The sequence below is a fragment of the Mustelus asterias genome, chromosome 1, assembly GCF_964213995.1.
Source record: "Mustelus asterias chromosome 1, sMusAst1.hap1.1, whole genome shotgun sequence".
Classification (NCBI taxonomy): domain Eukaryota; kingdom Metazoa; phylum Chordata; class Chondrichthyes; order Carcharhiniformes; family Triakidae; genus Mustelus; species Mustelus asterias.
The window spans coordinates 52,128,780-52,155,004 of NC_135801.1; the positions used below are offsets into that span (position 1 = coordinate 52,128,780).

Consider the following 26,225-nt stretch of genomic DNA (forward strand, 5'->3'; position numbering starts at 1 on the left):
CTCCAGTGATAGATACAGAAAAAATTAATAATAAAAAAAGTTGCACCCATCGCTGGAAAGATGTGCCTGTCAGCCAAAGTGCTTTGAAGTGAATTTTGATCAGGATAGTAAGGAGAGCATATTACCTTAGCCTGACCCCCATCCCCTCTATCAGTAGCGTAATCACTAGGGATATTGGACCTTGCTCATCTCACTGATCCAACATGATAAAAAGGGCTTTCGGAGAAAAGACTTAACTTTAAAGATCTAATTTAAGGAGAGAATGGAAATATAAAAGAGATCAAAGTTAATGAAAAAGATGGAAGTGGAATTGGAGAAAAGAGAACTGAAATTGACCAGTTTTGTCCGGTTTAAATAAATGAGAATATTACTTTATATTACTATCCGTTCCGATTTGTTTCTATACTTTATGTTCTAAAATTTAATGATTAATCAAGTTCTTAACAAAAGAAGTCTGTTCAAAACACTAGCAAAATGGCTGTTATAACACAGGAACACCATTAAAATGTGAGGTAACAGTAATAAAATTGTAGTTTGGGAATTCCTCATTTTTACCCCCATACTATCTTCTCTTGCCAAAATCCTCTTAAATAACACCACAGTGCCACCTCCAGTTGAACCTGACTATATTCAACTGAGCGTGCAGTGCAATAATACCCTGCATCATCAATGCAAACAATATTCAGGATGGCATCATCAAAGCAATCTCCATCTGCACTCCATTACCAGTGCAGATCTTCAGTTGTATCTTCTTACTCTCTGGAGTTCTTGCCCTAAAATCATCACCTTTGTTTCTTCTCCCTACCTTCAAAAACATTCTCAACAACAATTTGCATTCATATAGCATCTTTAAACATTCCAAGACGCTTCACAGAAGTGTTATCAATTACTGAAACACCATATTTAATCATGTAACCAGGTTGGTAGGTTTTAAGGAACATTTGATGGAGAAGAGAGAGAGAATGCTGGAAAATATCTGCAGGTCTGACAGCATCTGTGGAGAGAGAAGAGAGCTAACGTTTTGAGTTTGGGTGACTCCTCATTGGTCCCTTATTCAGAAAAGGACATTCTTCGTAACCACAGGCCACTCAGTTTAACATCAGTGGTGAGTAAGGCTTCAGAAGCAATAATGAGGGGGAAAAAAATCAACAGGTGCCTGGAGATCTGAGCTAATTAAGGAGAGGCACAGATTTGTAAAAGGTAGATCGTGCTTGACTAATTGAATTTTTCAATGAAGTAAGAAGCTTGATGAAGGGAATGTTGTCTATATGGATTTTAAGAAAGAGTTGACAGAGTGGCATCTAAAAGGCTGAATAACAAAATTGAGACTCATGGGACTGGAAGTGGCAGCTGGAATAAATAAATGACAAAAAAGTTATTGTAAATGGTTATTTTTCAGATTGGAAGATGGGAGAGAGGTGATGTTTCCCAAGGGTCAGTGCTAGGAACACTGTTTTTGATATAAATATTGGAATACAGAGTAGAATCTCAAAATCAGCCAATGATACCACACTTAGAGGCATGGAAAACACAAAAGATGATACCAATTGACTGAAATGGTGTGTATCAATGGTTTTGACTTAAATATAGGAGGCATAACTCAAAAGTTTGCAGAGGATATAAAAATATGGTTGTGCGATTGATAGTGAGAAAGAAGGTTGCATACTGCATGAGGATGCCAATGGACTGGTCAGGTGGGCAGAAAATTAACACATGGAAGTTAATCTGGGGAAATATGGCCAAGGGAAACACAAATGGTATGGGGCTGAGAAGTGTAGAGGAACTCAGGACCTTGGTGCACATGGTTATGGACTCCCAAAAGTAGAAAGAAAAGTAAATAAGATGGTTAAAAAAGTATAGAAGATATTTTATAGGAGGTATGAGGTTGTAAACTATATATAACACAAGTTAGGCCACATCTACAGTACAGTTCTGTCCACTGCATTACAAGAAGGATCCGATTGCATTAAAGAAGGTACAGAGGAGATTTATTTGAGCATGTTGCCAGGGATAGAGAATTTTAGCTAATGTGTATGATTGGATAGGCAGAGGTTGTTTTCTTAGGAACTCAGGAGGCTGTGGTGAGATTTAATTGATGTTGTATAAGATTATAAATAGCCAAGAGTGAATAGGAAGGACATATTTCTGTTCACAGGTAAATAACGAGGAAATGTAGATTTAAAGTAACTAGCAGACAATTTATCATCAAAGAATCATAGAATCTACAGTGCAGAAGGAGGCCATTCGGCCCATTGGGTCTGCACCGACATCAATCCCACCCAGGTCCTATCCCCGTAACCCCATATATTTACCCTCCTAGTCCCCCTGACACTAAGGTGCAATTTAGCATGGCCAATCCACCTAACCCGCACATCTTTTTTCTGTGGGAGGAAACCGGAGCACCTGGAGGAAACCCACGCAGACACAGGGAGAACGTGCAAACTCCGCACAGACAGTGACCTGAGGCTGGAATCGAACCTGGGTCCCTGGCACTGTGAGGCAGCAGTGCTAACCACTGTGCCACCATGCCAACCACTGTGCCACTGTGCCAGTGTAGGAGTTGAGGAATTTTTTCATCTGAAGGACGGTGGGAGATTGAAACTCTACCTGAAAGGTACAGAGGCAGAAACCTTTGTCACATTTGGAAAATGCTTTGACATGCGTTTGACCTACAGTAATCTACAGGGCTACAGACCAAGCTTTGAAAAGTGGGATTAAGTGTACGAGCTGTTTTTTACACAGCACAGACATGATGGGCCAAATACCCTCCTTCTGCGCTGGAGATGTTCTATGTTTCTATAGTGAGAAATAAAAAACATTGCTTTCAGTCAAAAAGTTTGGAAGATATTGCATGCGACTGAGGCTATTAACGACCAAATGTGACTTTGGTGATGTTGAACCTGTCAAATGGGAAATCAAAATACAAATAATCGAAGGCTGTCTTTCGAGTTAACTACGCTGAAACTTGACAGAGCTTTCAGAGCACTTGAGAAAGCTGTTGGCGTTAACAAGATCACTATTGCTTTCAGAGTCCTGAAGCTGAGGCTGCCAACAGTAACTAACACACTCCAAGTTCAATTTCTGTGGACGCTGTTTATCTCTGACATGCCAGAAAATCACCTACAAAGCAAACACAGCAGTCTCACACACAGATTTGCGACAAACAGTGGCTAGAATTCTCCAGCCGATGGGATTTTCCGGTCCTGCCAAAGTCGACCCCTGCCGTGGGTGCCCTGACAGTGGCATGGGCGAGGAATGTAAATTGCCATCGACATTGGCAGGACTGGAAGATCGTGCCGGCAGCCAGTGGTGAGTAACCTGCACTGCAGGAAAACTCACTGCAGGGCCTAGCAATTCCGCCCAATGTGTCTACTGTGACGGTGCTTATCCACATAGAACAGAGTGTCCTAATATTGGCAAACAGTCTAAAGATTTTGGGAACATTATCATTTTGCTTATTTGTCACTCATCCACAAAATCAACTACAAAAGAATGAGAGAATGTAGTCAATGTAGAGGCAGATGACCCCGAATATACTTTTGTACTGTCTTTTGGGTACAGCAACCAGACACGTGTGACTCTGACCATTGGCTGCTCTGGCATAGATGCTCCCATTGAGCATCTGTCAGTGTCCTAGAGGTAAAATGTTCAACAAACTTCAAGATTGTCCTATTCTCTGCCAACAAGGGAATGCAAAAAAATGTATGCTGGCTACTTCACTGGTAACTGCAAACTGAAAAGTGTTACATACAAGCTGCATGAAAACCCTGGGTAGAATTCTCCCACTCTGCTTGTGGTGGCTTCAGTGGCGGGCAGAATCTGGCATGGTCCAAAAAGGACCAAGGTCCAAAAGAAACGCCCTGGTGTGAACTCACGTAGCAATTTTCCCAGTGGCGGGTTAATGGCGGGTTGTTCATCCCACTGGCTGGTGGTGCTGAAGGTATTTACATTAATTTACATCTCATGAATGCTCATTAAATCAGCTGCCCACTAGTATTCCGTTATGTCTTCCAATCTTGTGTCATGACATTGGGGAATCTCATCGGCATTCAACCCAATTGCTAATGAGTCGTGTGCATAAGGGGTGGTCCTCAGTTCACCAGAGACTTTGGAGTAAGTGCGACAAAACTTTTTGCCATAGTGCTGAACTGCTCCTGATGTGCTGTTCAACTCATTGCTGGAGCAGACTGGTTCCTCCCTCCATTTCTGAGCTGGTCTTCATGAACAGCATCATGCTGCTGGATCCATGGGCCCTCCTGTGTCACCAAGTCGGGTCAGTACTGTGCCTGGGACTGGGGACTACAAGGTCTCCTTGCTCCTGGTGCCACACACAGCAGTGTCTATCTGGACAGCACTGTACCATGGGACTCTTGCTGCCATCCCAACACAGATCCAATGTTTAACTGGGGGTGGATTGTGAAGTAGGAGCCTGACAAAGCCAAGGGAGCAGTGTGGAAGGAGTACTGTAGATGTAGAATCCATATGGATGAAGGTAAGAAATAACAAGGGGAAGAAGTCATTGGTGGGAGTAGTCTAAAGACCCCTAACAGTAGCTATACTGTAGGATGGAGAATAAATCAGGAGATAATGAGGGTGTGTAAAAAAGACAGTACATCAATCATGGGTGACTTTAATCTTCATGTGGATTGGGAAAATCAAATTGGCATAGGTTACTGTGAGGAAGAATTCATAGAATGTATTCAGGACAGTTTCTTAGAACAAACTGTTGTGGAACCAATCAGGGATGAAGTAATGTGTAAGGAGGCAGGTTTAGTAAACAACCTCAGAGTAAAAGATCCCCTAGGAAACCGTACGGGTAGGATTTTCCAGCCTTGCTCACCCAGAAACCTGAAAATCCCACCTGATGTCAACGGACCTTTCCATGGTCCGCCCCTCAGCTGCTCAGATTCCCATGGAAAAAAATTGACAAATGGAGTACAATGTGGGAAAATGTGAACTTGTTCACTTTGGCAGGAAGAATAGAAAAGCAGATGGAGATTGCAGAAGTATCTGACAGTCCTGGTATATGAATCACAAAATGTTAGTATGCAGGTATAGCAAGTGATTACAGCAAATGGGATGTTGTTGTTTATTGCAAAGGGAATGGAATATAAAAGTAAGAATTTTTGCAACAGTTGCATGGAGTGTTGGTGAGACCCCACCTGGAGTATGATGTGCAATTTTGGTCTCTTTATTTAAGAAAGGATATAAATGTATTAGAAGCAGTTCAGGGAAGGTTCACTCAACTGATATCTGGGATGAGGTGGTTATCTTATGAGGAAAGGTTGGACTGGTTGGGCCTATATCCATTGGAATTTAGAAGAATGAGAAGTGATCTTATTGAAACACATAAGAACGTGAAGGGACTTAAGAAAGTGAATGCTGAAACCCTTGAGGTTGGTTAACTCAATTGGCTACAATGTGATGCAGAATGACACCAACAGCATGCTTTCAATCTCTATACAGTTCACAGAGGCCTGCCTCCTTACCTTGCCCCACACTTGTGGAGTCGTGCCCCTCAAGCTGTATACAACCAATTATTTTTCTTTAAGGAAGAGAGGTGATCCTTTGTGGACTATAGCTAACCACCAATCAACCTAATGTCAGATTTCCATGTTCCATGTTATATATCATAATATATTCTGATATATTAACCACATTGACCTTAATTTATCACAACCTCCCCATGTCTGTTGTCAACTGTTGCAATTAATCACCAACCATTTTTTGTAAAGGAAAGAAACTGAAAAGTCCTTTAATGTGTATTAAATAATGGATTGTCAGGGATGGCTTACTGATCTGTGAGTTGTTTGTTTTAAGCATGAGTGCTGCAATTTATACTTGTCCTCGCCTTGTGCTAACTAGGCTGCATACAGACCTGTAATTTATCCTGGGCATTCATTATCTAATATCTAATTCCATCATTGTAAAATGTTTCCTCATGTTTCCTCACAAATCATGTTTTGGAAGTGGAAGAATGCGGCACCAGGAATCTTCACCTGATTGTCATTTGTCACTTGCAGTCTGTTCCAAAGAAAATCAGTTAAGTATGGACAAAATGCAAATAAGCCTGTCAGAACCAAATGTTTGCATGAGGGAAAGGGACTGCTGATTTAAAATAGCCTGCTGCTATTTAATTTCCAAATCACGATTTTGGTAGCTTTTTTGTGACCGTCCTGAGCAACCCCGAGCCTTTTCACCTGGAAACATCAACTTGTGGTAATGAAGTGTAGGTATAGATGGATAACACCTATATTTCAGTCCACATTTGAAATTTAAAACACCAAAATTGTTTTACATGTGTGTGTGATGGCAGTGAATTGCAGCCAGGGCAACTGCTACAACTGGGCTGGATCTGTGTGTGAGTCCAGCTCACAGCAATAGGGCATTGTCTGTAACCCACTGAACTGGAAACAAAAGTCGGATGTTATTAAAACCGGTCACTTGCTGTAGGAGCAAATAGGATAGAAACCAGGGGAAGGAAAAAGCAACAAAAAAGTTTTTAATCAGAACCGTTAGTGACCATCTTTCACTGTGCACCTAGTTTCAGATTCAAAATCACATCTGCGCTTTCTGTAAAGAATAAACTAACTGCAGCTTTTGATTCGAAATTAATGATTACAGTCGGTCTTCAGAATTAACCGTTCTTTGACACATTCTATCTAAAACCTCTTGAGTTTAGGTCTCAGGATAAGTAATAGAGGCAAAAAATTCAGAGTCATGTGAATTAAAAGAATTTATTCACTAACAAACGCAAGTACAGTTCTTTCAGAGAGAGTTAACACATGGAGTGTGTATCATTTTAAACAGAGCCACAACTTCCTGGTGGGGAAACAGTTATTATAGAGATGATGTTAAGGACTAAATGTGCTGATTTAATTAGAATACTTTTTTGTGTTAAAGGGAATCCTTAAATATGAGATCAAACAACTAAAAGCTCGAGTCTTCAGGATGGGCGCAAGGAGAGCAGAAATTAAACCAACTCCTTTTTGTTTGTACAGCACAGATTAGACAGGCAGAGCGAGAGAGGAAAAAAGAAAAACTTTGTTTGCTGCTAATGGGATTAAAGAAAGAGGCTGACATCACAAAAAAATCACTATTATTAAAGCGACAGCTGTTACACTTGCCATTAGAGGGAAAAGTTCAGACAGGTTTTGGAGATGCGCTCCTCTGATCAGAAAGCCCCGATATATATACGTGGCTAATACACAGCTTGTCTCGGAGGGAAATGCCCACAAAGGTCAGTCTATTTAATGATTATGCTTTACTTTTCATAAGTAGTAATAAGATAAGTGATCAGGTTTTTTGTAAGGAGCCCTTTGGGTGCTCTGTTACAGTAGCATTGCTTGTTTCAGTGGATTAACTGCACATCCGCACACAGGCGGATCTTTCTTCCTTTTAATGGGTGGCGTGTGAGCTAATGGTGGGGACAGGCAGAGTAAATCTATGAAATGATGCTTTCAGATTGACACAATGGATTAAAGTTTTGATGTATAATTTAATTAAATAACACATATATCGAACACATGGGGGTGAAATTGGTCATCAGTCGTAGCATAAAACAAAGCAAATTAGTTACGTGTTTTAGATCCAACCCAATTTGTATTTCTATTCAAATCGATGAGAAGAAATTCAGGTAGGTGTTAAAGGGGCAGCCAGTTTCTGCTGCTGTTGATTGACCTATTTAATTCCCTTGATAGTTCCTGGGTCAGCTTTACACGCAGTACGATGCCGCACTGCTCCAGAGTTTGGGCTTTGAAAGTTGAGTTATTCGCTTTTCCGTGTTAAACATCTAATGACAATTGTTTCAAAGCATGACTCTTGGGAAAGAGTTTGGCAAAATGTTTTCCTCATTTTCTGAACATGATCATTGCCTGTTTCTGTTTGACCCGCTTCTGCTGTTACTCATTCTAACTGTAAACTTTTAAGTAAAAATAGGTTAAAAATCATTTTGTGAAAAGGATTGTTGCTGCAACGAGACCACCTTCTAAAGCAGGGCCTGGCTCAGTTAGCCAAGAACAACAAATAGAAGAACTTGTCCTCTCTGTTGGCGAGGTGTAAATGAAGTTAGTTCCCTTAAGTCCACTGCTTTTGATATATTTATATAGCATCTTTAATGTGATAAAATGGCTCTATGTGCATCAGGGTAAAATTTGACACTGAGCCACATAAGGTGATGTTCGGGCAAATGACGAGAGCTTTGTCGAAAAAGTGAGATTTAAAGAAGAGTGTCTTATAAGGGGAAACAAGGTAGAGAGGCAGAGAGGTGTTGGGAGGGTAACACAGAGTTTATGGCCAAGGCAGCTGAAAGCACGGACACCAGGATGCGCAAGAAGATGTAATCTATTACTTTGAAAAGAGTGGTTTTAGCACTGGGACTGAAACCTAACCAGAAGGACTGCAATATGGAATTCCAACAAAGATGTGCATAGATTTGGAAGGTGACAATGCACAGCAGTAACCAGCATTTGCAGACGAGGACAAAATCCAACCTCTGCTTATGTGGTCCAGCCACATCTGGCTATGAAAGTCTGTGTCCCCTGGACTTAAGGGAACTAACTTCATTTACACCTCGCCACCAGAGAGGACAATGTAACAAAGTGTTCAGACCTTGCAACATAATACACCCTCACTCCTTCTATCAGAGTTAATTCTTCTTTCAGAATCAATGCTTAGTATTTTGATAATTTCAACTCCTAACATTTCAACATATCTTGTTGTTTTGTTGAAGATAAGTTACATTTGATATGAGCACACCAGATAATCTGCTGCAAGAAGTTTGTACAGAACATGTTTGTCCAGTGTGCCAGAGGTTGTGCTCTGGTGAACAGCAAGTATCGTTTCTGTACTATTTTAATGCGATTGTACAGATAGATTTTATGGCCTAGAAATGTGATGACGTATTCAAATATGAACTAAATGCCACCATGGCAGGGAAGGTCTACATGATCACTGTAGGCTGGAAGTCTGCCACCTGTTATGTTGATGATGGTAGAGGCACATGCCTAAAGCAGGCTTTGGATCCTTGAAGCTGTTGCTGGGCCAGCTTTGTTCAGTAAAATGTGGCCCTTAAAGGAACTTCTGAAAGCCAGCAGCATAAAGCTAAGTCTTTGAAGAATTACTTACCTGAAGATGCTGAGATAATCCTAACCTGAGTTTGCTGTGGGATTATTAGTAAAATTGGACCGCAAAGCCCAAGGATTAGGAAAACACACCATTGCTTACTCTTTAAATCTAATTCAAACATCTAACTGCTAATGGACAGGTGATAAGAGCAAATCAGTGCAGTTTGAACTTGAGGCAACGCTGGTGCTCCAACCAGAATTACAGCAGTCTTAAAGTCCCTGTTTGGTTCACTTTCTCCCTCCTGATTTCTTCCCTGCCTCTCCTGGGACACCTCAGTACCTCTTCCCACAATATAAAATTGCATTCCTCTGAGGCAAGCTGTATGGGGATACCCATCATGCATCAGCTGCACACTGACTTCATGTAAATGAGGCCTCAAGTTAGGTGGCGCTTCGGCCTATGCATTCTGTCAGTGTTCTTTGTGCTAGGTTTGCATTAACCAGCTGACATAAACCAATTTCTAGGACTACATGTCTTATTAAAACATTTGCATTTGGTACAGAATAACATGACAGGCACATGCCTTCTCCTCTCCCACTGCTGAGGGGCATCAGATATCCATTAAACCTCATGTTTCAACTCCTTGGTTTTGCAAATTCCAGGTTTCATTCTGCAGAACAATGGATTGCATCTGCGCTGTCAATTCCCATCAGCTCCACCACACTGCTGCCTAGGTCCCTCACTCAGTCCTATCAAACTTCAGGTACATCCCCCACTGCATACCAAAGCACTAGAGCATATCTAATGGAGGTAAATCTCAGAGCCATTACCAATAGCACCAAAGCCCAGAAACATTCTCAATGTTACCAAAATACAGAAGCATATCTATAGCCGATTTGCCTTGCCAATGCTGTGAAACATTAGGAGTAGCATTTGAAATAACGAAATGAAAATTAGATGGCTTCAATGCAGGCAGGCAGTGCACTCTACCAGATGACAGCTCTGGTAGTGAACAGGAAAATCCACTCCCAGACATTTATGTCCAAGTCTGCGCGGTAGCTATTTTATGATTCTGTTATTCTGTAACTCTTGCATTCCAGTTGCTGAGTATTCTTAGTTTTAAAAGGGTAAGTGATATGACTGAAATACACAGTCAAGTAACACCTTTAACAAGGCACTGTTATCTTGGAGGGGAGGAAACTCAACATTGACCATCCTAAATTAAATGATATTATTTGGGATAAGAAGCTGCCTATTTCTATTGGGCTGGCTGGTCACTTCTTGACCTGACTCCCTGTTGGATGTTTTAATTCTCTTATGTTGCTTTAATATGTATTTCTGGTTCTATTTCACAACAGATAGTGTTGAAAATGTTAAGAAGTCATGTGGTCCTGCTGGCCTGGATGCTAGGTGTGCTTTGCTTGGTCTCTTTCGCCAGTGGATTCTCTCATGGTGCAAGTACTTCTGCTTGTGTTGACATGAAACCAAGGCACATCAGTGCTCACCCACAAGATCCACACAGCAGCTTTATCACTGTGCACACTGACAAGTCTACCTACCTCCCTGGGGACAAAGTACCAGGTAAGGACATCTGAGTATTGGTGTCTGGTGTTATAGGACAATATATCATTAATTTAAGTGTGTTAACTGTTATAACCTTCATGAGAAGAAAAATATATTTTTTATGGAGATTCAGAGTAGATAAAAAATACCAGGGTTGAGAAAAGGCAGATTAGCCCACTGAAACTGATTCTGCTGGTTACATTTGAATAACACTAATATTTTTGTCTCTACAATCCTGACTGGCAGATTATTGAAAACATAATCACTCATTGATCAAAGCAATTCTTCCTGATATCAGTTTTTAATTAATTTTACGCTATTTTCCTCTTATAACTTCTAGTCCTACTTTCATGGTAAACTTGAAGTAATATTGTAGACTGATTTGTATAGAATATTTTATATTCTGCATGTAGTTCCATTTTAACCACAATGTTTAGATGACAAAGCTTATAGGCTTGGTTTAGTTCTGTTGCTGATTTTTCACCTTGTTACAATATCAGCAAAACATTGGCTGAATCCCCCAGGAGATTTCAAGATTTCAGTAGTTAGACTTAGGAAAGACATTGTTCTTCTCACACTGTGTTCGGTCTTGGTCAGCACAATGAAACAATGCATTGACATTGTGAGCACTTCATCTCATTTGTTGTAACAGCCACCATGCTGCACTAGACTCCAACCCAGGCTTGGGAGTAAGCATTCCCAGTATAGAGAGCCCTATCCTGGCCTCTTGCCACTATTTGTATTACGTTGCAACAAAGAAGCTCTCAAAGCAGTCCGTCTGCCATCTTATTATGCTCTTGCTAGTTACAGCACAGTAAGAAGTCTCACAACACTAGATTAAAGTCCAACAGGTTTATTTGGTAGCACGAGCTTTCGGAGCGCTGCTCCATCAGGTGACTGTTTCTTGGGTGCATCCAAGAAACATGGACACCTGAGGAAAGCATTGTTTAAATTGATTCGTCCTCTTGTTCATGGGTGGTGGAGGTTTGAAGCAGTGAAGTACTAGGGTCAACCCCAGTTAACCTCTGACATTGGATGCCGAGGAATTTTAACCCTTTATATTGAATGGCATTGGCTGTTTCACAACATCTACTCACTTAGTAATTGATTTGCTATATTGACCAGCAATTAAACATCATTTTATGCAAATAGAATCCATAGAATTCCTATAGTACAGAAAGAGGCAAATCCCACCCAGGCCCTATTCCTACAATCCCACACATTTACCCTGCTAACCCTCCTGACACTAGGGTCAATTTAACATGGCCAATCAACCTATCCCGCACATCTTTGGAGTGTGGGAGGAAACTGGATACCTGGAGGAAACCCATACAGATGCGGGGAGAATATGCAAACTCCACACAGACAGTGACAGTACAAGAAGAGACACCAAAGAATATCAAGTATTGCTTTCTACTCTATAGAAGATTTTGCAAAGTTGTAAACAAAGCAAGGAATTTGTTCTGGAAGGCGCCATGTGAATACAAGACATCTCTCCTCTTGTTCACCTCTTCCACTATGATCTCAAATGCCATGTCCAAAATGATGCATGTTCTCTCCCATGGTCAGCCAGTGTTGATTGTTACACAAAAATATTCTCAAAGCTCTCAGCACCTCCAGCAGACACCATACATCTTCACTTTAAGATGAATAGTTTAGTTTTAAATGGTACAGGCTAGCTTTAATAGTACTAGCAAATAATGATATTAGGCCCCTCATAACGCGTACAGCTGGGTTACTTGCAGAAATCATTATCATGAGAAGGCAGCATGAGGTTGGCATGCTGCCTGCATTATACTGAACTGCTCTGGATTCATTACATATACCTTTATCTGTTCTTGGGAGCTGCTTAATTTAATCTCCCTTGTCTTCTGAGGACCAGAATACAATATGAGTAAAATCGGAGTCTTTCTTGTCACCAGACTTTCCTCTTCCTCTTGTATGAGCCTCATGTCAGTATTCCCATTGGTGGGATCCCGCCAATGGATGGAAGGGAACAGGTTGCTGGTACAATTATACACAGATAGAAATTCTAATGCTGCTCCAGTTGGGATTTTGTGCAGGCTGGACAGAGATATCGGAATTTGCGATAGATCCCAGATCAGATGGGTTTCTGCCGGTTTAACAAAGCTGAACAGAATTGTAATCCTGGGGAGAATGGGTTCATCTTCAATCTCCATCTTTCCTAGCAGCTGTTTGGGGAAGTTCAGGTTAATCCTGGGAATCTCATTAGATATTCCTGTGGTAGACTTTCAGGGATCTATGTTTGATGGTGTGGTTCTGGGTCACAAGTGGAGGAGCACTTTGTAAATTAACCTTGCGGACTGTAATCAGATCTGAGAGAGTTTGAGCAGCAGTCACTTCAGAACTTCAGTCAAAGAACAAAGAACAAAGAGCAAAGAACAATACAGCACAGGAACAGGCCCTTCGGCTCTCCAAGCCTGCGCCGCTCATGAGTCCAACTAGACCATTCGTTTGTATCCCTCTATTCCCAGTCTGTTCATGTGGCTATCTAGATAAGTCTTAAACGATCTTGCTTGGCAGTGCATTCCAGGCCCCCACCACCCTCTGTGTAAAATACGTCCCCCTGACATCTGTGTTGAACCTTGCCCCCCTCACCTTGAACCCATGACCCCTTGTGTTCGTCACCTCCGACCTGGGAAAAAGCTTCCCACTGTTCACCCTATCTATGCCCTTCATAATTTTATACACCTCTATTAGATCACCCCTCATCCTCTGTCTTTCCAGGGAGAACAACCCCAGTTTACCCAATCTCTCCTCATAGCTAAGACCCTCCATACCAGGCAACATCCTGGTAAACCTTTTCTGTACTCTCTCCAAAGCCTCCATGTCCTTCTGGTAGTGTGGTGACCAGAACTGGACGCAGTATTCCAAATGTGGCCTAACCAACGTTCTATACAGCTGCAACATCATATGCCAACTTTTCTATTCTATGCCCCGTCCAATAAAGGTAAGCACGCCATATGCCTTCTTGACCATCCTCTCCACCTGTGCTGCCACCTTTAAGGATCTGTGGACTTGTACACCCAGGTCCCTCTGTGTGTCTATATCCCTGATGGTTCTGCCATTTATTGTATAGCTCCCCCTTACATTAGATCTACCGAAATGCATCACTTCGCATTTATCTGGATTAAATTCCATCTGCCATTTCTCCGCCCAATGTTGCAGCCTATCTATATCCTGCTGTATTCTCTGACAATGTTCATCACTATCCGCAACTCCAGCAATCTTTGTGTCGTCCGCAAACTTACTGATCACACCAGCTACATCTTCCTCCAAATCATTTATATATATCACAAACAGCAGAGGTTCCAGTACAGAGCCTTGCGGAACACCACTAGTCACAGACCTCCAACTGGAAAAAGACCCCTCCACTGTTACCCTCTGTCTTCTATGGCTAAGCCAGTTCTCCACCCATCTAGCTAGCTCACCTTTTATCCCATGAGATTTAACCTTTTGCACCAGCCTGCCATGAGAGACCTTGTCAAACGCTTTACTAAAATCCATATAGACGACATCCACGGCCCTTCCCTCGTCAATCGTTTTTGTCACCTCCTCAAAAAACTCAACCAAATTTGTGAGACATGACCTCCCTCGTACAAAACCATGCTGTCTATCGCTAATGAGATTATTCAGTTCTAAATGCGCATATATCCTATCTCTAAGAATCTTCTCCAACAATTTCCCTACCACGGACATCAAGCTCACCGGTCTATAATTACCTGGGTTATCCTTGCTACCCTTCCTAAATAACGGGACCACATTTGCTATCCTCCAATCCTCTGGGACCTCACCTGTGTCCAGTGAAGAGACAAAGATTTCTGTTAGAGGCCCAGCAATTTCATCTCTTGCCTCTCTGGGGAGTCTAGGATAAATGCCATCTGGCCCTGGGGATTTGTCTGTCTTAATGTTTCCTAAAAAACCTAACACTTCCTCCCTTGTAATTTAGATTTTTTCTAACGGGTCAACACATCTCTCTGAGACACTACCAGTCAACATGTCCCTCTCCTTTGTGAAGACTGATGCAAAGTATTCATTTAGGATCTCTCCTACTTCCTTTGGTTCTAAGCATAATTCCCCTCCTTTGTCCCTGAGAGGTCCGATTCTTTCCCTAACAACCCTCTTGTTCCTAATGTATGTATAAAATGCCTTAGGATTCTCCTTAATCCTGTCTGCCAAGGACATTTCGTGACCCCTTTTTGCCCTTCTAACTCCCTGCTTGAGTTCTTTTCTACTTTCTCTGTATTCCTCCAGTGCTCCATCTGTTTTTAGCTGCCTGGACCTCATGTATGCCTCTTTTTTCTTTTTGATTAGACCCACAATTTCACCGGTTATCCACGGCTCCCGAATCCTACATGTCCTATCCTTCCTCTTTACAGGCACATGCCTGTCCTGCAGTCCTATCAACTGCTCCTTAAAAGACTCCCACATGCCAGATGTGGATTTACCCTTGAACAGCCTCTCCCAATCAACAGCCACCAAATCCTGCCTAATCCAGCTGTAGTTAGCCTTCCCCCAATTCAGCACCTTACCCATAGGACAACACTCATCTTTTTCCATTACTAACCTAAAGTTTACAGAATTGTGGTCACTATTTGCCACATGTTACCCAGTCCTTTTGGTCTTTGGTCTGATTGACTTCTATCTCCTCTACTAGCAGTGTACCACACCCAGACTCTGTCAGGTGGGCACCCTTGTTCCCTCATTATAGGTGTTGGCACCTGATCCTCCCTCATATTCAATGTGTGTGGTATTTTGCAGTATCAAAGCAGCAGGAGGAAGTTCTATCCTGTCAGACTGTCTGCAGCGCAATAGTGTCACAACACTCTGATATCAGCATTAGTTTAAAGTTTAAGATGATTTTGAAGAAATACAAAGAATGTCCTGCTCCTGACAATGTGCAGAAGATCTGTTCCTCCATCACTGCTGGGTGGCACAGTGGCATAGTGGTTAGTGCTGCTGCCTCACAACGCCAGGGATCTGGGTTTGATTCTTGGCTTGGGTCACTGTCTGTGTGCAGTCTGCGCATTCTCCCCGTGTCTGTGTGGGTTTCCTCTGGGTGCTCCGGTTTCCTCCCACAGTCCAAAGACATGCTGGTTAGGTGCATTGACCCAAACAGGCATCGGGGTGTGGTGGCTAGAGGATTTTTACAGTAACTTCATTGCAGTATTAATGTAAGCCTACTTGTGACACTAATAAATAAACTTTTTAAACTTTTTGATTATATTCACTGCAGTGCCCATTAACAGGTGTAAGTATTCAGTATTGCCAGGCCATTAATGATGTAAGGTGGGAGTTTGAGGTGACATTTGCAGTGGAATGATGACAGAAGATGAGTATGGTCACCTGATTCCCAACCTCATCTGAATAACCCTGTCTAACGGGCACAAAATCCGAGGTGAATCTTGTGACTAAGACCTTGTCAGGAATTTAGAAATGTGCGATTCTTTACTTTGCCAAGGCAGTCTGATAGTCCAGTCTATGCTGTAGAATCATATACAGTATACTCTCACAACATTATCCTGCCCATGTCCACAAAGATCTAAGGGCCGAGACTTGTCCTGTCCAATTAAAGAATCATAGAATCTCTACAGTGCAGAAGGAGGCCATTCAACCCATCGAGTCTGCACTGATAACAATCCCACCCAAGTCCTTTCCCCGTAACCCCATGTATTTACCCTGCCAATCTCCCTGACACTAAGGGGCAATTTAGCATGGCTAACCCACCTAATCTGCACATCTTTGGGACTGTTGGAGGAAATTGGAGCACCCGGAAGAAACCCCATATGAAGACCAATGGCCGAAATCACTAGCCCTGAATAGATATCAGCCTCAAATCAAGGGACAGCCACCACCAGAGCTGATGACAACACAGAATACAACTTGAGGATTTGCTATGGCATTTGAAATCCTTCAGAATTCCTTCATCTTACTATCTATGTGGACTTTTAACAAGAACAAGAACGTGGTTCATCTTAAAGTACTTTTATACAAATGTCTCCAATGACAAATGCATGATTCTCTCTATATTTGTCATTGAACTCCACATCATTTAAGGAATCAAATATCTGTAGATCCAGGAATTTGTGATCCTGCTGTCAGATTAAAGGTCAGCAGTTTGAATAACTTTAAAGTTTATTTATTAGTGCCACAAGTGGGCTTACATTAATACTGCAATGAAGTTACTGTGAAAATCTCCTAGTCGCCGCACTCCGGTGCCTGTTCAGGTACACTGAGGGAGAATTTAGCATGGCCAATGCACCTAACCAGAACATCTTTGGACTGTGGAAAGAAACCAGAGCACCCGGAGGAAACCCCGCAGACATGGGGAGAACATACAGATTCCGCACAGACAGTGACCCAAGCCGGGAATTGAACCTGGGCCCCATGCATTGTGAGGCGGCAGTGCTAACCGCTGTGCCATCATGCTGCCCCTGCAGAACACAGAAAGCCTATAATAGGCATTGGAACGTGAAAGGGGGGGAAATGGAGGAGTGAACAGTAGACTGAGATCTCATCACAATACCAAATCAAATTAGTGGGTATGAAAAGTACTTTTAGATTGTAACTCTTCAGGGTAACCTGAAGTCCGTAACCACACACAAATTACAAATACCCTGAGCACTATTAGATAAGAGGAGTCTGCGGGAGGGCTTCAAGCAATGGAAAGATTCTTAGTGGGTCAGCCTCATCACCAGGGACTTACATTCTTGCAAAAAATGCTTTGCAAAATAGATTTATTTGGATTTTAAAAAGATGTAAAATGGTAATTAAGTATTTTAATGAACAAATTGCACACAAGTGAAAGCCTGTGTAATAATGATTTGCTGCCACTAGATGTAGCTGTTGGACTTTAAGAGATTGAAGACTGGCCAGCACGAGAGAGAGTTCACCCGCAGTAAAGGAGGATTTCAGGATGTGAAAGGGGGCTACAGCTCACAGCAAAACTTTATGAAATGAATAGATCAAGAGAAAATTGACCTTTAATGACACTGGGTTCAAGCTATGATCTATAGTTTGTCTTATTTGGAATTTAATTTTAAGTAATGATCAAACTGAGAAAATAATGTTTACCTCCTATAATAGTAAGTGATGTAGGAAATAATGACACAAATATTAACCCATTCATGGGTCATTTATGGCCATTCAAGAAGATGCAGAGTAGACTAACATTCAGGGACACTGTTATCGCTGGATATTTGTTATTTCTTGATTTGTTTTTTCAGTTTTGTTTGCTCAATTTAATCCATTCAATTCACACAATGCTGCACCGTTGCCTCAAGCTAGGCTGAAACTTTAAGTTATCCGAGGGTTCAATGTTGGGTCCGCTTTTTGTATACACTTTGTGTAAATGGATGATTTGGTCTTGGGTATTGGCAATGCAATTTATTGATAATAAGGAGATCTGGCAAACAGTAAAATACTGCAGGAAGAAATCAGCAACAACTTTGTATTAGATAGACCTTTAATATAAATGGACATTGAGGCAAAGGAAATATAAAGAGGTGTGAGCAAAACCTTGTTCCAATGGGTCGGTTTTGAGGAGGGATTTAAAGGAGGAGATAGATGGATTTCTAGAGTGAGGGATCGAGGTGCCATGACTGCCAAGACTGCGGTGAAGGGAAGGACGCACAAGACAGCAGAATCAGACAAACAAAGTGATTGATGAGGTTCTAGGGCTGGTGGACATTATAGAGAAAGGAACATGCAAGGTGGAAGAGATCTAAACATAATAAGAATTTTGAATTTTATACTTGGGGTACTAGGGAGCAACATACGTCAATGAGGTCAGAGTTGGGTAAGGGGGACATGAAATGGGATTGGAAATGGGTAACAGAATTTTGGATGTGTTAACATTTATGGTGGCAATTTATTATACAGAAGTGTGGGCTATTACATTTTTAGAGGGAAAACAAAAAATGAGGATCATATTCATAAAATTGTAAGAAATAGGTTCAGGAGAAGGCATTTTGGCCTCTTGAGCCTGTTCCATCATTCAGTAGGATCACGGTCGATCCAATTGTGGCCTCACCTCAACTCCATTTTTCTGTCTACCCCATATCCTTTGATCCCCTTGCAGATTATCAATCTGTCTAACTCAGCGCTCGAATACATTCAATGACCCAGCTTCCACTGCTCTCTGAAGTAGATAATTCCAAAAATTAATGACCCTCTGAGAGAAAACATTCCTCCTCATCTTAGTGTTAAATTTGAGACCCCTTATGTTTAAACTGTGTCCCCTAGTTCTGGATTTCCCAACAAGGGGAAACTTCCTCTCAGCATCTACCCTGTACAGAGAACATAATTGTACACTGTACTCGAGTTGCAGTATTTTCCAATTCCCTGTATAGTTGTAGTAATACCTCCCTACCTCTAGACTCCATCCCTTCAAATAGAGGCCTTCATTCCATTCCTAATTATATCCGCTGCTGAAGGTGGGTACAGGTAATGTTTTTGCCCCTGTTTGTATGTTTTGTATGTCTGTAAAAAAAAACTCAGAAACTAAATCATGGATTTCAATGAAACTTGGTACAGAGATAGAACATAACCCAAGGAAGAAGTGATTATTTTTGTTGAAGATGCAGATCTGAATGCAGATCTTAGACTTTTTTAAAGGATCCGATAATATTGGGAAAATAGAATGAATTTCTTTTTAGAATGCTGCAGGTTGATTTATTTAGGATGTTATTGATTTCTTTAGAATGTTATGGATTATCTCAGCTCTCGTGATGGAATTTGTTGCAGTTGTCAAAATGTGAGCAGAATTTTCAGAATGGGTTGGTTGATGTGGATTCAGTGAGATGGAAGATTTTAATTTAAAAAAACATCTTAATTCAGTGTAGTTACAGAGTATCAACCAGGCAGGAAATGCCTCAAGGAAGAGCTGTGTAATGTGGAGTTAACACAGTGGGGTGAGGATATGCGCTGTACTGAGTACCCTCTTCACTTATTACTTATAGTAATGGCATGCAATTGCTTTGTGATTTTGCAGCATGCTGTAATCTCTCTCCATTTAAATAATATTCTGATTTTCTATTCTTCCTGCAAAGTGGACAACCTAATATTTTCCCACATTATACTCCTTCTGCCAAATTTTTGCCCACTTAACCCATCTATAGCTCTTTGCAGACTCTTTGTATCCTCCTCACAATTTGCTTTCCTGCCTTTTTTTTACTGTCAGCTAACTGAGTTACAATACACTTGGTCTCTTCATCCAAGTCATTAATAGAGATCATAACTAGTTGAGGCCCTAGCGCTGATCCCTGTGGCTCTCCATTAGTTACGGTTTGCTGTCCTGAAAATGACTTATTTATTCCAAGATTCTGTTTTCTGTTAGCCAAAGTTCTATCCAGGCTAATATATATCCCCAACTTCTTCTGCAGTAATATTTTATATGTCACCTTATTGAATATCACCTTATTGAATATCTTTGGAAATCCAGATACACTACATCTACTGATTCCCCTTTATCCACCCTGCTTATTACATTCTCAAAGAAGTCTCATAAATTGGTCAAACATGATTTTCCTTTCACTAAACCATGTTGACTCTGCCTGACTGTATTACGATTTTCTAAGTGTCCTGCTGCTCCCCCTTTAATCATGGATTATAGCATTTCCCGAATGTTGTTAGGTTAATTGAACTATAGTTTGCTGATTTCTGCCTCTATCGTTTCTTGAATAAAGATGTTGAATTTGAAACCTACATCTGTTTAAAATCCGCTCTGACCTTTCCAGAATCTAGGGAATTTTCAAAGATAACAACCAATGCATCCACTTATTTATTTATTTAGTGAATGCAAAGTCCCTAAGCCAAGCAGCTTCTTCATGTCCTGCTGTGTTGAGTGCGATTAGTTGAGTCTATGGATTGGACAGTCTTCTATGTTTGCTCTCTCCCACAGACATGCTCTAATGCTACCTGTCGAAGTTGGCCAAGCAGGGTGGACCACTCTTCCCTTGGAATGTTAACTCTTGGGGGTGTGTGTGCGCGTGTGTGCACGTGGGGCCAGTGATCGGAGGGGGGCATGCGATAACCACTGAACAGAAAGAAAGATCTGCGCATGTGTGATTGCACCCTCTAGTGCAAGCAACTGGCTTTCCAGCGAGCTTAGGTTCTGCCCCCTCACCCCAAAGATTGTGCATCATTTTTTTGTATAAAGTGGTGTAAGATTGCATTTTCAAACTCACCCAAAAAACAGTTCTGAAACTCTCCCATTTTCATGTTCATTCAGCACTTAGAATGTTTTTGGTAATATTGCCCTCTAAAGCCTGATCATCAGAAAAAAATAGCTTTTCACATTACTGTACAGATCTCATCCTTTATTCATGGATTTACTCCACCCCCTTTCCTGTTCTTTCTTTATACTTAATGGGAAGATAGTGGATGAACAGAGAGATCCAGGATTCACATATATGAGCTGGAATTCTCCAACCTCACCCGCAGCTGGGATTCCCTGGTCCCATTGCAGCAAATGGAGTTTTGGCTGAGCACCAAATTCTTCGTTCACACTGGCAGTGCTAATGGGGCAGACAAGACTGGAGAATTCTAGCCATATTTCCTGAAAGTATGAGCATAGGTAGTTAGGGTGGGATTTTCCAACCCCTCTGCAGTGGGTTCTCCTGCAATAGATACAGCAAGCCAGCCAAAAGACCATTGACTTCAATGGGACTGGAAGATCACACTGGCAGGCAGGACCAGAAACCGTTCGCCAATAATTATTAAAGAATAGAAACACCATCTTGGTTTCATGAATGAGGACATTGTGTAGAGGGGTAATGAAGCAATTATAAATTTGTATAAAATATTGGTGGGGTCATATTTAGAGTTTTGCATGTAGTTTTGGACAACATATTATCGAAACGACTTTAAAGGAATTAAGAACGTAAACAATAGTTTTGCCGATATGATGCTGGAGATGGGAAACCATGGATTTAAGGAGACACTTGTGAAACTGGAAAGTTTTCAATTGAAGCATTAAGAATATATTTAACAGATGGTTTTACAAATATGAACAGTTTAAATAGACTCAATATTGAAACATTATTTCATCTAGTTGGGGAGTGGGTTAAGAGAATTTGATGATTTAAATTCCTAACCAAGAATGAGGAAAGACGTTAGGATAATGTTTTATTCATAAGGTTATTGGACCATGGAGTGGTTTGCAACATATTGGCGGAAGAAGAGAACATTTAACTGCTTAATGAAAATTTGAAAGAATATTAGACCAAGTTCATGTCTATGGAGAGAGATCAGTCAGTGGGGTTAGTTTAGGAATGCTCAAAAAAGAGCCAGCATAGATAAATAAGTGTCTCTGCTTTCCCTTTAGTTGGGTTTAACTGAGACATCGGCGAGGTAGCGTGATAAGATTTGAAGATGATGATAAAGATAGTAAATATGAAGTGCTGGGAAATGGAGCCAGTTTTGTTCTCTGTGCAGGATTTATGCAGGACAGACTGTGATTGCTGAGTACTTTATAAGCTGGAGCTTATAGAGGGTGAAGGATAGAGCCCAGCAAGGAGAAGCTGAGCCGCGAGGTAAATGAAAATTTGAGCAGGGGAGAGGTTGAGAAAAACAGAGAGTTAGGGAAGAAATAAAACCAATAAAGAGTGGTGATGTAAAGGCGGATGGTGTGGAGAGTGCCCACCTGAAGTATTGTGTGCTTTGAGAGTAGTTCCTGCAGTGAAGGAAAACGTCTGCTTTCTTCTAACATTGACAAATGTCTCTTATACTTCACAGTGACTATAAGGAGCACACGAGACTTCATGGGCTTCCTGCTGCAGGCTCGTCGAGTTGCTGATGACCAAGTGGCTGGGACATTCATTCTCAATTCCTCTGGGTCAAAACTACTGAAGTGTTCTGAAGATGGAGATACTGTGACGCACTCAGACAAGTCATTGAAGAGAAATCTCTCCTTTGTTTGGAAAGCACCAGATCAACTCAAAGGGGACATCAAATTTTTGTAATTATTGCCTATGACTTTAAAATACTTATAGAATCATAGAATCCCTACAGTGCAGAAAGAGGCCATTTGGCTCATCAAGTCTGCATTTCATTTTTGAAAGAGCATCTTACCCAGACCCATTCCCCATTCTATTCCCTTTACCCCATGCATTTACCCTGTTAATCCCCCTAATCTTGGGACACTAAGGGGAAATTTAGCATAGCTAATCCACCTAACCTGCACATCTTTGGACTGCAGAAGGAAACCGCAGCAACCAGAGGAAACCCACACAGATACGGGGAGAATGTGCAAACTCCACACAGTCACCAAGGCTGGAATCGAACTTGGGTCCTTGATGCTGTGAGACAGTAACGCTAACCACTGTGTCACCGTTCTCTACTGAATATGCTCGATAGAAAATGTATAACATTCAAAATCATTTTAAAAATTGAGCAAAGGTAGGGCAGCATTGCAGTGTCGGGGTGGAGGTTAATGAAAATACAAATCCATCTTCCATTCATTCTGAATCATTTCTAAGCAAATTGTGAATCAGAGTTTGGAGTCTGGTTAGGAGTCTGTAGGTACTGAGATACCAAACAGATTAGTGCAGGTCTTAGCTTCAAGTGATATCAGCTTTCACCTGCTGAATGCTTCAGATGCAGCTTGCTGCAGTCAGGTGCTGTACCTGAAAAATGGTGACCTTGACTCTAATAAAGGAGGTTAGAGCAAAGTTATATTATGTACACCTTTGAAGTGCATCTTGAAGTTTCAAATAATCTTTCTGAAGGGCAGCATTGTGACTGCTGTGAGCAATACTAATCTTTGTTTGACTATGTCAGAGACAAAACACGGGATTTTCTGGCCACGCTCACCCCAAGGCCAGAAGGTCAACGGGCCTTTGCATGGTCCGCTCCCCGCCCACTACGATTCCCGTGGTGGATGGGACAGGAAAATTCCACCCAAAAGATCTGATTGTTGATGGGACAATGTTTTAGAGGTGGTGCCAAGATCTGTAATGCTTTGGGCCACCTAACTATCGGGTGAAATGTTCTGGCCCTGTGGAGATGCGGGTTGGAGGCAGATAGCCAATCAGGGTAATTAAGGTCCCACTGAGAGGCCATTCTGTAACAAATCCAAGGTCACTTCTGAGTTTCCAACCTGGAATTTTGGCTGACATCCGCATTGGATTCATTTGGGAAAATCCAATCCATATGCTTCAGCATATCCTTCTTCAGGTTTCAGTTCAAGTACCCAGCCAATGTTACAGCTAGCTGATAGTGCTGTTTGTTGAGATATTTTTCCTCAGGAGCAGTGAGTGTTGAAAATGATGACATCCCCTAAGATTGTATTCTAATCACTGACTTCTGTTCCATGTAACCTGCAGTGTTTCAGCTGTCCAGTCATACTTCGTTTACTGGGCCAGAATTGAGTCTGGCCTCATTTCTGAGCAAAAGCAGAATAATTCCATATCGACGAGGAACCAGGAGTTAAAGGAAACTCTCCAGACATCTGTAGACAAGAACACCACAGGAAGAATTGTTCCCTTTATGGAAGGTACAGTACATTTTACTTCACTATAATAAGTGAGTTTTATTGATTACAACTAAGAACGTTAAAACATTCCATGGCAAATTCTTCCATTAGTAACAATAACCTGGATCTGAAATACCTTTTTTTGAACAATAAATAAGGAAATTTTGTATTTTATCTGTAGTTGGTAATGAAAGCAGGATTCTTTGAAACACAAAACCTTGGGTTATATATTTCACTTAGCAGCACATTCATCACCGAAGAGGGAAAAATAACATTCTCCCATTTTTCACTCAAAGAGGAATTTCACTTCCTGTTTAACTAAACTGATATCAAAGTGTTAAGGAATAACACTATAGAATCCCAACAGTGTAGAAGAAGTCAATTTGGCCTATCGAGTCTGCATTAACTCTCTGAAAAAGCACCTTACGCAGTCCCACCGCCTGCTCCATCACTGTAAGCCTGCACATTGATCATGTCTAATCTACCTACACTTCTTGGGACACTAGGGGCAATTAGCATGGCCAATCCACCTAACCTGCTCATCTTTGGACTGTGGGAGGAAACCGGAGCACCCGGAGGAAACCCATGGGGAGAACGTGCAAAAACCCAGCAACACTGAGAAGTCAGATGTGATTGGTGAATGTGATTAAGGTTCTCATTTGCAGGGGGTGACCTTGAGCCTGTGATTGCCATCAACGGAAATGCCGGTGGAAACTCAAGATCTGATGAAACCCAAAAGTTGCGAATCTCGCCGGTAAGATCGTGACTTTGGATTTTCGCCAGCCCTCACCCATTGTGGGCGTGAACCTAATTTCAAAATATTTGAATACATTAACATGTTATGACCTTACCGCACACCGAGCCTAAGGTGCATTCATTTTCAAACCTCATCGGCATGTTGTCACAGGAGAAATGTTCCGGCTCTGATCGGCGTGGGTGAATGCCTGCTCTGATCATGAGGGGGTTGGGAAAGCCTTTGAGACCCCCTCTGGTGGGGAGAGGTTATTTTTCTCTCTGATCGGGACGCCCTTTAAACATAGAGTCCCCAATCTCTGTGCAGCAGCTTTGCTGGTGTGTTTAGGCCTCCCCACTCTACATGATGGCGTGAAACTTGCCCAGCTGTTTTTCTTTGACAGAGTGTCGTAAGATCTGGAGACAAAGCTCTCAGTTTCTCTGGAGAGAAACATTCTGTTTTTCTTGCCGGAACCAACACTTTGCCAATTTTTGGTAAGATTTTACCTGCATTCTAACATTGGATGTAAACTTTCACCAGCTGCACAGATAGACAAGTGTTCACTCACAGAATTCAAGTGAAACATGGTGAAATGCTTTATGGCCATTGGGCCCTGGTTTATTTAATTCAGATGGATAACTGGCAACTCATCAAACTCTGAGCTCACTCTTTTCAAAAGCACAATTCCACAGTGCATGTCTTTTTGATCTGTGAATATTGTTATGTGCACAGGCATGAATAACTTTTCTAAGGGAAAAGTCAAAATATACTCCAGCATCAGACTGCAATACAGACATCATTCCCTTTCACAGGCACCTAATCTCTTCTGATGCATTTGATGTTACAGTCAAGTGTAATATTTGCTTAAAAAGATCATCATGTTTACACCTCAAGGAACCTGGTTACTAACACAACACCATGTATTGCAAACTAAAAATTAAAACTGAATATATAATCAGAGATTGGGAATACTGCAGTGAGTAACTCACCTCCTGACTCCCCAAAGCATGTCCTCATCCACATCATCATGTTTACACCTCAAGGAACCTGGTTACTAACACAACACCATGTATTGCAAACTAAAAATTAAAACTGAATATATAATCAGAGATTGGGAATACTGCAGTGAGTAACTCACCTCCTGACTCCCCAAAGCATGTCCTCATCCGGGTTCGATTCCCGGCTCGGGTCACTGTCTGTGTGGAGTTTGCACATTCTCCTCGTGTCTGCGTGGGTTTCCTCCGGGTGCTCCGGTTTCCTCCCACAGTCCAAAGATGTGCGGGTTAGGTTGATTGGCCAGGTTAAAAAATTGCCCCTTAGAGTCCTGGGATGTGTAGGTTAGAGGGATTAGCGGGTAAAATATGTGGG

At 41.6% G+C, this 26,225-nt stretch overlaps 1 protein-coding gene across 1 annotated transcript in view; it reads left to right on the forward strand.

Moving 5' to 3' along the window:
- Nucleotides 1-1,713: 1,713 nt before the first annotated feature.
- reeld1 (reeler domain containing 1) overlaps nucleotides 1,714-26,225 on the forward strand; it is a 42,216-nt gene continuing 17,704 nt past the window's right edge. The window contains exons 1-6 of the mRNA XM_078224915.1: nucleotides 1,714-1,833; nucleotides 10,425-10,647; nucleotides 22,387-22,609; nucleotides 23,976-24,145; nucleotides 24,790-24,878; nucleotides 25,261-25,351. Coding sequence (XP_078081041.1) covers nucleotides 1,714-1,833; nucleotides 10,425-10,647; nucleotides 22,387-22,609; nucleotides 23,976-24,145; nucleotides 24,790-24,878; nucleotides 25,261-25,351 — 916 coding nt within the window. The remainder of the gene's footprint in view (nucleotides 1,834-10,424; nucleotides 10,648-22,386; nucleotides 22,610-23,975; nucleotides 24,146-24,789; nucleotides 24,879-25,260; nucleotides 25,352-26,225) is intronic.